The sequence below is a fragment of the Zalophus californianus genome, chromosome 1, assembly GCF_009762305.2.
Source record: "Zalophus californianus isolate mZalCal1 chromosome 1, mZalCal1.pri.v2, whole genome shotgun sequence".
Lineage (NCBI taxonomy): Eukaryota > Metazoa > Chordata > Mammalia > Carnivora > Otariidae > Zalophus > Zalophus californianus.
The window spans coordinates 4,117,096-4,129,438 of NC_045595.1; the positions used below are offsets into that span (position 1 = coordinate 4,117,096).

General features: G+C 50.4%; 1 protein-coding gene across 4 annotated transcripts in view; it reads left to right on the forward strand.

Annotated features, from left to right (window-relative positions):
- SAFB (scaffold attachment factor B) overlaps positions 1–12,343 on the forward strand; it is a 36,346-nt gene that overhangs the window by 21,778 nt on the left and 2,225 nt on the right. For all 4 annotated transcript variants that reach the window (XM_035722262.1, XM_035722263.1, XM_035722264.1 and 1 more), the window contains 10 exons: positions 130–179; positions 1,012–1,106; positions 2,796–2,945; positions 3,023–3,105; positions 3,455–3,594; positions 3,770–3,858; positions 5,934–6,040; positions 7,922–8,212; positions 9,329–9,466; positions 10,314–10,356. In XM_035722262.1, the coding sequence (XP_035578155.1) occupies positions 130–179; positions 1,012–1,106; positions 2,796–2,945; positions 3,023–3,105; positions 3,455–3,594; positions 3,770–3,858; positions 5,934–6,040; positions 7,922–8,212; positions 9,329–9,466; positions 10,314–10,356 (1,186 nt within the window). The remainder of the gene's footprint in view (positions 1–129; positions 180–1,011; positions 1,107–2,795; positions 2,946–3,022; positions 3,106–3,454; positions 3,595–3,769; positions 3,859–5,933; positions 6,041–7,921; positions 8,213–9,328; positions 9,467–10,313; positions 10,357–12,343) is intronic.

Sequence of the window (12,343 nt, forward strand, 5' to 3'; positions counted from 1 at the left end):
TTTGTCGGGGTATCATTTTTTCAGAACTAAATTTCGGGTAGGTATGCAACCTCAGCACGTGTTTTATAATTTTGAGTTTGTTTCGTCTCTGCTTTTTCCTTCTGGAGTGACATTATCTTTTGTCTCTAGTTCTGTCGAAGATGACTCGGATACAAAAAGGCTTTCCAAAGAGGAAAAGGGTAGGTCACTGGGGTGACACTGGTCTCTTGGAGCATGTTTGGCCTTGGCAGCAGTGGGGTTTCTGGTTCTAGTTCATTGCGTACTGCGTTTCTTACCCAGATTTGCCTCAGCCTTTCATGAAGCCTTTCTCTACTCCTCTGCTATTCACTCTGCAGGTTCTGGGTTATAGGGAGCAAGCCAGGTCCTCAGAGTTAAGGTATCGATCTGAAGCAGACTCCTGCTTTGGCTAGAGCACTTTGACACTTTGAGCTCATTAATCCTGATTGACCCTCCGATTTACTGATTCCTTAGCCTCAGTGACACTTGTAAATGGAAAAATTTTTTCTGGTTTCAGGTATCTTGGGGTTACCTGATACTTCAGATTTATCAACACCACTATCTGTTACTAAAATCGCTAATGGAGAAGACATTTTGTCGGTTCACATTCCTTCTTAGCAGCCTAGAATACAAACAAGGGATAGGTGGGAAGGTATTTGTGACAAGAAAGAGAAGCTTCTGAATTGGGTTCATCCTGATAGCAGCTGTTTTATGTTCAGAAGCCACCCCACTGGGCTGCCTAATGCCATTTGGTGACTTTCTGAGGGAGCAAACTTCCCCTGGTCCTAATAGCCCCTGACTCACTATATCGTAAGTGGCATTGCTCGCAGCCCTGGTGGGCCTAGTGTGCATTTGCAAGGGTTGTGTGAGGACGGGGGCAGGCCCTCCTGCCTAAGCTGGCTTGGGTTGTGCTGGCAACTGGAAAGTGTCTGGTTTGGAATGACTGACTTCCGTCTTTAAGATTCAGGATCCTGTGAGTATGGTGTTTCTGACCAGGCTTTTCTTTTGAAATAGGTCGTAGCAGTTGTGGTAGAAATTTCTGGGTTAGTGGACTTTCTTCTACCACCAGAGCTACAGATTTGAAGAATCTTTTCAGCAAATATGGGAAGGTAAGACCAGGGGTTTTCTGGAGAAGAAAATGTTTTGAAGCCAGTGTAGTATGGCCTCTACATGCAGATGATTGTCCCCTCTTGGTGACTGCTCTGAACAACACCTTGCCATTCTTTAGGCTCACGTTTGCTTATGGCTTGTGAAGGATCTGTCCATGGCTAGAGGTGAGAGAGGTGGAAGCTCCCAGAGCCCACATCAACTTAGTATTTTTTCTTCCCTTTTCCCTGGCCCAAAAGCCACCACTTCAATTTTAGAGGATTTCCTGAATCCATTTCTAATGGTTTTGAGCCTTAAACTCCAACTCAGGGAGGGTTTTGGGGGTCATAGCAGAGGGTGGGGTGGGGAGAGTACAGAACTCCAGTGAGGCTGTGGAAAGGGGTTGTGAACAGGGCCCGTGGAGTCAGATTGGTCTGGGTAGCTAGAGGCCACAGCTCTGCTGCTCAGTTTTGTGGCCGGGAGCATGTCACTTCCCCCATGTGAACCTTGTTTCTACACTTGGGGGCCCTGAAAGTTGCTGCCTCCCTGAGATGGTGTGTGTAGCTATAGCAGAGCTGTTGGTGCCTCCACCTCATGACTCTCAGCTCACCTGCTCTCACCCACAGCTGGGGCAGCTCTGGCCACTTGTCCTCTGCAGCACCTGCCTGTCCTCCCTCCCTGCTCAGCCTGTGAACTATGGCAGTGATGGATAGATGCACCCGCCTCCCCCCGCCCCCAAGGCCTGCTGCAGTTCCCTGTGTGTTTCAGAGCACCTGTGTTGGGTCTCTTCGTACTCTTCTTCACTATCCTGGGCTCCTTGTCTCAGAGGTAGCTTTTGGGGCAAGCCAAAGGCACGGACCTTTGTAGTAAGGGTTCAGCCAGTCACAACAGAGAAAACCAATAGTATTTACCTTGATTATCGATGTTCGAGAACTAATGAACGGAATTAAATATGACATGGTTGTAGAAAGAACTAGTGATTCCCTGAGGCTCAGTAATACAAGGTCGGCCCCTTTGATGATTCCACTGTGGCCCTCAGAGCAGATGGGTGCTCTCAGCAGGGACATGTCACCTTGGAGCCTCCAGTGTCTCTGGTGCATTGCAGGCTTCAGGTGTTTGAGTCAGGGAACCAGCCCATTTGGAAACTCCCTTGGGTCTGAGTCTCTGTGTGGCGTAATGAGGATGAATACTGGCTTATGGGGGACCTCCCCTGAGCCCGGGTGCCTAACTTCAGCTTGTGAGGTCATCAGGAAAAGTAAGTAGCATGTAAAGATGTGCCTGTAGCACCAGAAACCTCTCACTGAATTTTGTTACTGCTCCGAGTGTCGTCTCTCAGGCTCCATCTCCAGCTATGTCTTCCTGCTTCACTGCCCACATGGCTAACGGAATGCCGGCAGTGGCCTGCCTTGTATTTCACTTCCTCGATGCTTCTCTGTACTGCCATCCTGGTGCCCAGGAGAAGCAGCCGGAAGTGAGGCAGAGCCTCAGAGGAGTCGCAGTGAGGCAATAGCATTATCCTCCTTAGTTGTCAGGTGCCACTTGTCAGGCACCAGGTAACAGGGCCTCTCCCACAGTCCTCACCCCAGGGAGGGCGCCAGGACTCGTGGATCCGAGGAAAGCAGTGTGAACTGTGATGCCCTGCTCATTTCATCTGGGGGTTGGGGCAGTAGTGGGGCTCCTGTCTGAGCCATATTTGTGTGCTTTCCTTTGAGGTGGTGGGTGCCAAGGTGGTGACAAATGCCCGGAGTCCTGGAGCTCGCTGCTATGGCTTTGTTACGATGTCCACAGCAGAAGAGGCCACAAAATGCATTAACCACCTGCACAAAACAGAGCTCCATGGGAAGATGATCTCAGTGGAAAAAGTAAGTGGCTGTTTTCTTCCAGGGATGTGACCCTTTTAGGAAATAAGGTAATACTTGCATTTCGTTCTCTTTTTCAGGCAAAAAATGAGCCTACTGGGAAGAAAACCTCTGAAAAGAGAGAGGGTGAGGGGAAAAAGGAGAAGTCCAGCACCAGCGACAGGTACTGCTCTTCTGTGAGGGAGCTGTGGCCAAGATGGTCCTTTTCTGTAGTTCCCGTTCTGCACGTTTTCCATACAGCTGGGGGAGACTGCAAGGCCCCTCATCCCTTCGTTTCTTTACGTTTGGTGGAAGGGTTTCACCTCCAGTAGCTGAGATGATTCCTTCCTGCAGTCACTCTTCCGGGGGTGCTTGGGGAGAGCAGGTGGGACTCCCTGTTGTTCATCGTCCTGTCGATGCCAACCCAGGCAGCCTCCTGGTCCTGTGGTGCTCAGGGCAAGAGTCAGGTCGTGCCTGCTTTGCTCTAAATAGGGGATCTAACGTGCCTGTGTGTCCTGGGACATTATTTTTAGGTCTGCAAACCTTAAGAGGGAAGATAAAGCTGATAGAAAAGAGGACGTTAAGAAAGGTGAAGACGGAAGTGGAGAAAAGAGTAAAGATCAAGATGATCAGAAACCTGGCCCCTCAGAGCGATCTCGAACTACAAAATCAGGTATTGTCCCCAGAGATGCCACTTGGTGTTTGTTCTTTTTCTGGTTGGTGTACTTCATTGTTTACTGTAGTCAGTCAGCAACACAAATTAGATTTCTTTTCCATAGAGTTGAGTACTTTTTTCTAATTTGGGTGTTTCCTGTTTCTTATGTTACACAACTCCTTTCTTCCTGTAGGAAGTCGAGGAACAGAGCGGACTGTGGTGATGGATAAATCTAAAGGTGTGCCTGTTATTAGTGTCAAAACATCAGGATCCAAAGAGAGAGTGAGTATTAATTTTCTAATTAGGGTATACTATTTTTTTCATTTCACATTTCTTTCATTTATATTTCTATATAGTTTAGGGGATTTTTGAGCTTAATTTAAGAAAGGTGGTATATCTTTTCAAACTGTAGACATCTTGACATTCTAAGAAACAGTTTGAAAAGCTTTCATTACTAATTCTGATGAGGAAATTTTTTTTTTAAGATTTTATTTATTTATTTGACAGAGAGTTAACGAGAACAGGAATGCAAGCAGGGGGAGTGGGAGAGGGAGAAGCAGGCTTCCCGCTGAGCAGGGAGCCCGATGTGGGGCTCGATCCCAGGACCCTGGGATCATGACCTGAGCCAAAGGCAGATGCCTAACCATCTGAGCCACCCAGGCACCCCTGTTTTTTGGGGTTTTTTTGTTTTTTTGTTTTTTTTTTTTTTAATTTTCTAAAGCTAATTTTAAAATTGAGATGTGGTGGAGAAGGTTCCATAATAGCTCAAGGGTTAGAGCAATGGTCTTATAAAATTCAAATATGGGACTGGTTGGCTTTTTTTTCTTAAGAATTTATTTATTTATTTGACAGAAGAGCACAAGCAGAGGGAATGGCAGAGGGAGAGGGAGAAGCAGGCTCTGCACTGAGCAGGGAGCCTGATGCGGGACTTGATCCCAGGACCCTGGGATCATGACCTTGAGCTGAAGGCAGACGCTTATCCATCTGAGCCACCCAGGCGCCCTGGTTGGCTTTTTTTTTCTGAATCAGCCTGTATGTGGCTGTTTTCATTGCCTCCCCTGAAAGTTTCAGTAGCTCTCCATTGTGCATTCCTAAACTCCTGTACAACCCAGCCAGCCTTTCCTGCTTTTCTAAGTCCGGTCTCCACTTTGGCTCAGTCCCACGCTCTTGCTCCTTGCGGGTGCTCCATAGAGCACAGAAGTCACAGAGGACCCATCTTAGGTTCCTACCACTTCACTCTGCCTGCTATTAGGGTCTTGGGCAGCTGTTGATATCCATAAATGCAATTTTTGACAGTCTTGCAACTTGGGTAGATACAGGGCCAGGGTCCCCAAGGCCACCCACATTCAGTGATTCACTCTTAAGGACCACTGGGCTTAGCCTGTGGTGGGCACTCCCAGCTAAGATTGGCTCCAGTGGTACAGTAAGGACCGCATCCAGATCGTGGGGAAAAGACATAGGCAGCGTGTGCAGGAGACCCGTGCAGACTCCCTTGTGCTCGCTCCTGCCTGTGAGCTCACGCAGCCCTGAAAGTGTACCAGCACGTGGGCACTGTTCCTGCCCAGGGAAGCCCATCAGCCTGTTAGAGGCTCAGCACCCCAGGGTTTTATCAGGGAATGGTTACATGGGCGTTCTGCCAGATACAAACTTCCTGACCCCCAGAAGGAAAGCAGGTGGTCAGCACAAAACATTTGCATGGTCTAGGCGCTAGGTTCCCAGGCTCCAGCCTAAGGCCTGCCATGTTACCCTGTGCTGTAAGGTGACAAACCATTGAAGTTCCTGCAAGCTTGTTATGGAACGTTTCAGTCTGTTTGTGTTTGTGCAAATGATCTCTGTTAATATTATAATACATGTGATCTCTTTTACATTTATTTTACATAAAATGATTGGAAAATGGCCACAACTGATGTACGAGCTCCAGGGCTAAGATGGGAAGATCTCAAAGAAATAATGTGACTACACAAATCAGGAATCCTCCGATATACATAAGTAGCCATGGTTGGGCACTTACTTAATTAGGGAAAGAACAAGAAGAGTAAGGAATCTATTTTGGACGCAGAAGACAAAGTATTAAAAAATTGGTTATGATCATTAAAAAGTTTAGTGGGGGAAGGGCTTCCATTTTGACCCTATTGAAAATACTCAGTGGATAGTTTAGCATGGTGATGAGGCTCTGACTTTGAACTATGATAAGGAAAACATGACATTTCTTAGGAGGGGAACACCTTGTTACCTTCTTGTTCCATTAAACATTAGTGTTCATTTCCAGCCTTCATTTTGGATGCTTGGACCTGGACCCACCTGATTCTTCTGTTGTCATTTCTGCTTTAACTTCTGGATGTTTCTTGGTGAACTAGGTTTCTAAGAGCCAGGATCGCAAATCAGCCAGCAGAGAGAAGCGGTCCGTTGTGTCCTTTGATAAAGTCAAAGAGCCTCGGAAGTCGAGAGACTCCGAGTCCCGTAGGTGAGTCCGTGTCCAGGAGTGTTACTGGTTTGCTTGTATCTCTGGACTGGTTATAATCGTACCCTAGGGGGATAGTTCCAAAGTCCCCTGTCTGTGGAATATTGCTTTAAACCTCTTGGCTCCTTTGACTTTTATGCTGTGGTTTTTTTCCAATGATCTTTTCATGCAGATAGGCCCATCTCTTTTTGAAGGTTACGCAAGGGAACGGCAGGGAGTTGGAATGCCTTCTTGATGCAGTAGTGCTCGTTAACAAACATACCACACGTGCTCCAGAAGATGCAGAAAGGGAAAACGAGAAACAGCGGAACATATGCAGGGAGAGAGTCATGACAGTTGAATTGTTTCTTGATAGGAAAAAAAAAAAATTTTTTTTTTTAAAGATTTATTTATTTTAGGGGGTGGGTGGGCAGCAGAGGCAGAGAAGAGAGAGTACCAAACCGACTCCCCACTGAGTGCAGAACCCGACATGGGGCTCGAATTCATGACCCAGAGATCATGACCTGAGCTGAAACCAAGACTCGGACGCTCCACTGACTGAGCCCCCCCAGGTGCCCCTCAACTTAGGAGTTTTAAAAAAATCATTAGTAATATTGGCAGAGTGAGAATGAGTTGGGGGAGCGGTAAGCTTCCTGCTTCCAAGGGCAAGGCAGAAGGCACTTTTGTTGAAGTAACTGGCAAATGGAGCTGCGGACCTGACCCATGTGCGTGTGGAACTGTAAGATGTCAAAAGGGACATTTCTCACTAGTGACAAAAGGTTGGACTCCCCCAGATAGCTTCAGGTCACTTAGCTGTTCTTTAGACAGCACTTTGGGTCTCCAGCTCACGTCAGTGATAAAACAGCCACCATAAACTGGTGACTGAATGTAAACACGAAGTCTACATTTGTATAAAGTTGGAAGTAAGTATATTCAGGAGTTTAGGGTTGGAAGGAGAAGTCGACTGAATAAGAATATGACTTCTGTTCGTTTCGTGAAAGACACAGAGATGGGAATAAACGCAATTTGAAATCACTGTAACAAAGGCGAAAGCAACCTGACAGGAAAAGCAGACAGAAGGAGAGTTGCCCAAAGGGACAGGTCAGATGCCACCAGCCATGCAGCGTGGCTCAGCTTCACTGGGCATTGGGGTACACGGGAGAAGAGTAGCTGTTTTGGTCCAGACCACGGGCACAGTGAGGCCGGAGTATGCACTTCTGCGGGTACAAACATGTATCTGGAAGTGCGTGGCCAGGGCTGGGGGGAGACAGCCCGGCAGCCCTGTCCCCTGGCTGCTCGCCGTCACCCGCACGGGGCACCAGGAAGAAACGCGCTGGGGTGCGGTTGCTATCGCTAGCGACAGAGTAGCAGCCAGGGGTCCCGCACAGCCTTGCCGGCCCCTCTCGCTGCCGCTGCAGGCCCCCGCTGGTCAGTCAGCTCATCTGAACTTCTAAAACCGCATCCAAAGATTCGCCCCATTCCCTGGTGACTCATTGAAGCGCACGGGTTAGGAAGCAGAGGTTTTCATCGAGACTTAGTTCACTATGAAAAGGATGTTCTTTTGCTTAGTTTTAATGGGCTATTTCATGGAATGAGATGTTGAGCTCCAGAAAAAATTTCAGAGAGTGAGGCTGAGCTCCTATTCTAGCTGCCCCTTTACGTGCACACGCCTCTTTGCCCCAATGACCCGCCGGGCAGGAACGTGGCTGGAGCGGGGCCCGCGCTGGCATTCCAGGCCTGCTACCGCCCTTGCCCTCTCGTCAGTGGGCCTGCGAGAGCTGGAGTCCCGTAGGGGGAGGCATGGCCCCGAGTTCGAGTTTCTGCCGAGCCCCAGGGCGGGCCTGCATTCCCGGCTTGGGAGCCGCTGGGTGGCCCGTGGCCCCTCCAGCTGCTGCTCTCTCACAGGGTGCGTGAGCGCAGTGAGTGGGAGCAGCGCATGCAGGCGCAGTGGGAGCGGGAGGAGCGCGAGCGGCTGGAGATTGCCCGCGAACGGCTGGCCTTCCACCGGCACCGGCTGGAGCGCGAGCGCATGGAGCGGGAGCGGCTGGAGCGAGAGCGCATGCACGTGGAGCACGAGCGGCGGCGGGAGCAGGAGCGCATCCACCGCGAGCGCGAGGAGCTGCGGCGCCAGCAGGAGCTGCGCTACGAGCAGGAGCGGCGGCCTGCGGTGCGGAGGCCCTACGACGTGGATGGCCGGTAAGTGGAGCTAAGTGGAGCGGCTCTCAGCCCACCCTAGTGGTGGCCTGGGGCGTTTAGAACTAGGGTATGGGCCCCAAGAGCATGTTAATGGGAGAGTTTTGTTTCAAAGGCAGCACAAGCGCATGCTACCGCACAATTTGATGTCCTTTACGTCGTCAGGAACATGAGTCATGGTTAGGGGTCGGTGGAGAAATGGTTGCGCAAAGCAGTGTCTAGTAAAGCCTCATGTTCAAGTCCTAGTGCAAACCCCCTAGGAAGGAGTGCAGACTCCCAGAGCCGCACATGACATCCGAGTACCAAGTGGGTGGCCAGAGACCAAGAAACCCATCCTTTGGGCCCCCTTTCTAGGCTTTGTCGTCACTCTAGTGACCCGGTTTATTCGAAGAACATTCTTTTATTTCCCGGACATGCTCTTGTGACGTGAATACTAAAACGTTAGCCCCAGTAAAAAACAGGCCTTATTTCAAACGTGCTGTCGGGAGTCGGGGGTGGTAGTCCCAGCATTGATCTGATCAAAGCTTTTCCACCTGCCTCCCCACTTGGGAAAAAACACAGTTTGTATTCATCTTTTCTCAACTGCATGGGTTAGAGAGGTCCCCGTGTAATATTCAGCAAGACTGCTTTTGAGGGCCTTCAAGTTATTTTAGGACTTTTGGCCTTTGTGCAAAATACTGATGCTGGGAGTTCATTACGGTCCTAAGTGTTTTGAAACCGTATGTTTCGAGTGCTTCTCAAAGCCCTGCCACTTGTGTCTGCTGGGTCAAGTCCACGTTGGAGGACAGACCATGTGCTGAGGAGAGCTCGGGGTCCCCGCTCTCGCTTGCTGTCCTGATAGATCGAGGCTGTGTGCTACTCCCAGAGGCAACCTGTAGAGGTGCATGTGTGCCCACCTGCCCTCCTGTCAGGGAAACCAAAGTTCTGTGTAGGGGAAGCGGGGCACGTTAGACGAAATAGAATGGAGTCTTACAGTTGGATTCCACATCCCCCTGCCAGCCCCTCTCAGCTCATGAAGTAATAGGAGCCAAGGACCAGTTGAGGGTCTGGTTCACCTACTTCCCCAAAGGTCATGAAAGTGGAGGAGAAATTGCACTTACTCCTTTCTTCCTCTTCCAGGAGAGACGACGCCTATTGGCCAGAAGCAAAGCGGGCCGCCCTGGATGAGCGCTACCACTCTGACTTCAACCGCCAGGACCGCTTCCACGACTTTGACCACAGGGACCGGGGCCGCTACCCTGACCACTCCGTCGACAGGTCAGCCAGGCCCCCCTGGCCCTCCCTGCCCCCTCGCTGTCTGCTCTTCTCTCCTCTTTCTTTTTTTTAAGATTTTATTTATTCAGGGCGCCTGGGTGGCTCAGTCGTTGGATATCTGCCTTCGGCTCAGGTCATGGTCTCAGGGTCCTGGGATCGAGCCCCTCATCGGGCTCTCTGCTCGGCAGGAAGCCTGCTTCTCCCTCTCCCGCTCCCCCTGCTTGTGTTCCTCTCTCGCTGTGTATCTCTCTGTCAAATAAATAAATAAAATCTTGAAAAAAAAGAAAAATTTTATTTATTTATTGGAGAGAGACCTTGAGTGGGAGTGGGCAGTGGGAGAGGGAGAAGCAGGCTTCCCACTGCACAGGGAGCCCAATGCGGGCTTGATCCCAGGACTCTGAGACCATGACCTGAGCCAAAGGCAGACACTTAACGGCTGAGCCACCCAGGCGCCCCTTCTCTCCTTTTTTTCTGAATGCTGAAGAACTAGGGTTGGCCCTTCCAGGTTTTGTGGGCCCACTTGAACCATTAGAGCGTGAATTACCTAGCTTCCATTTGGGAAATGTTTTTTGTTTTCTGTTTTTTAAAGATTTTATTTATTTGAGAGAGAATGAGAGAGAGAGAAAGTACACGAGAGGGGGGCAGGGTCAGAGGGAGAAGCAGTCTCCCCGCTGAGCAGGGAGCCCGATGTGGGACTCGATCCCGGGACTCCAGGATCACGACCTGAGCCGAAGGCAGTCGCTTAACCAACTGAGCCACTCAGGCGCCCATTGGGAAATGTTTTTTTGTGGGGAGCCTAACCGACCTATATTTCTTTCCCTAATGTTTTTACGTAAATTGCCTTTTTCAGGAGAGAAGGTTCAAGATCCATGATGGGAGAAAGGGAAGGACAGGTGAGTCCGAAACTCCATTTGTACCCCATTTTTGCCGTGGCATCGATTCTCCCTCCTCAGCTGAGGAGGAGGAGTCATTTATCCTGGAGCCTCTTTAGGCCTTGACCCTGAGGTTCTTTTCACCTCTAAGTAAGAATAATAATGCCCTGTACTAACGGCTAAAGAGCTTTGGGCGTGTTGGACGGGCTCTGCTGGATGATCGTGCTGCACAGCTGAGCACGTGCAAGTCCAGGGCCGCAGGGGCCGAGCAGCGCTGTGCTGACTGGGTCCCCTTGCCCACGGAGCCTCGGAAAGCAGCTTAGTCTTGGCCACACCCGCGCTCTGCGGGATGATCGCATCAGAAAATAGACTTGATTGGCTTCTTTTTCCTGTTTTAGATTTAGCTTGAGAACTTCCCCAAAGAGCATTGACTTTCGTGGGTTTACTTGGAAGATCAGGCGGACTGAGGGAAGGGTGTGGTCAGGGCATCGTTGGGCAGAATTGCCGCCCTGGAGCTTCCTTTCCCTGCCTCTAGCACAGACCGCTCCGTTCGGCTCCCTCCTCCCTCTTCCTGAGGGCACGGCTGGGGGTGGCTGCCTTCCTCGGCCAGCTGGAGGGGCTTCCTCTGCCACCTCCGGAGGAATCCTCACATGATTCCTTTTTCTCTACTCCTGGAGGTAAACCTGAGACGCAGCTAAATGTACACGTGGTCTTCTGTTTCTCTTTGGTAAAGTTGAACGCGGTGGTTAAATGTCCAGGCTCTAGAACCAGAACCAGAGTCGCATCCTGGTGCCAGCACTTGTGCTGAGCGTGCGTCTCCAGCTGGAAATGGAGGGTGCTTCCTCTCCTGCACAGGGGAGTGGGACCAAATGGGCCGATAGCCATGCTAGCGTAGTCCCTCATGTGGAGCTCCTGGTCCCTGCGGCCCCCCTTGCCCATCGTTGTTAGTAACTAAAGCGCTGCTGATACTAAAAGGCTGCTTTTCCTCTCGCACACTGTCCTAAATAAGACCCCAGTGCTGCCCTGGATGGCAGGTGGGGACAGGGGACACAGAAGGGGAACCCTGGCACAAGCTTTCTGGTCTTGCTGAACCCGTGCACGGGTTGGTCAGTTGGATGGAAGAGCATGGCTACGTCGTGAAATTCTAGGGAGAGTAGAAGTGGGCTTCATCTGAAAAGTGTTCTCTGTCAGCTTTGTGTTTTTAGAAGGCTATTGATAAAATATTTTTTTTTTTTTAAGATTTTATTTGTCCATTAGAGCGCGCACAAGCCAGTGGGAGGAGCAGAGGGAGGAGCAGGCTCCCCGCGGAGCAGGGAGCCCCACTCGGGGCTCGATCCCAGGACCCTGGGACCATGACCCGAGCTGAAGGCAGATGCTTAAGTCACTGAGCCACCCAGGCGCCCCGATTATTCTTTATTAAATATTTTTGTTTGTCTAAAAGTAAAGGAAGTGGTTTAAATCACAGACTGATTTTTTTTTAAAAAGCTGGTGTGTTTTGAAGGTTCTTTATGGAAGTGTTATTTTGGGGTCTCATTTGCTCAGCTCTTGCTCCATGTGGCAGCACTGACTTTCTTGGACGCTTTGGCTTTTAATTTTGCTCCTGGAAGGAACAATGCTGTATTTTGTCCATCGTGTACAGTTGCCTCCCCCTTCTGTTGAGGGAGATGTCTGCACACATTTGGGAACGAGAGGCCAGGGGGGAAGCAAGGGGTGGAGCACAGTGGTTAGGGCTCCTGGTGTGAGCACGAGCCCACTCTGGCCTCGGAGACTTTCTGGTTTAATGGGTAAGATAAGCCCGGACGGGGAGCAGCCACAGGGTGGTTGGCGCATCCATCCAAGGGCTTCATGACCAGGACTCCTTCCTCGGTCTTCTCACTCAGTGTGATCCCGGCCCAAGAGAGGGCCAGGGCCACCGGTTGGATTTGTGGGACGGTGAGAGTAACAGTGGAACCAAAGCCACCTCACTGGCTCCCTGAGAGCAGGGGCAGGGTTCAGGGGCAGGATGAGT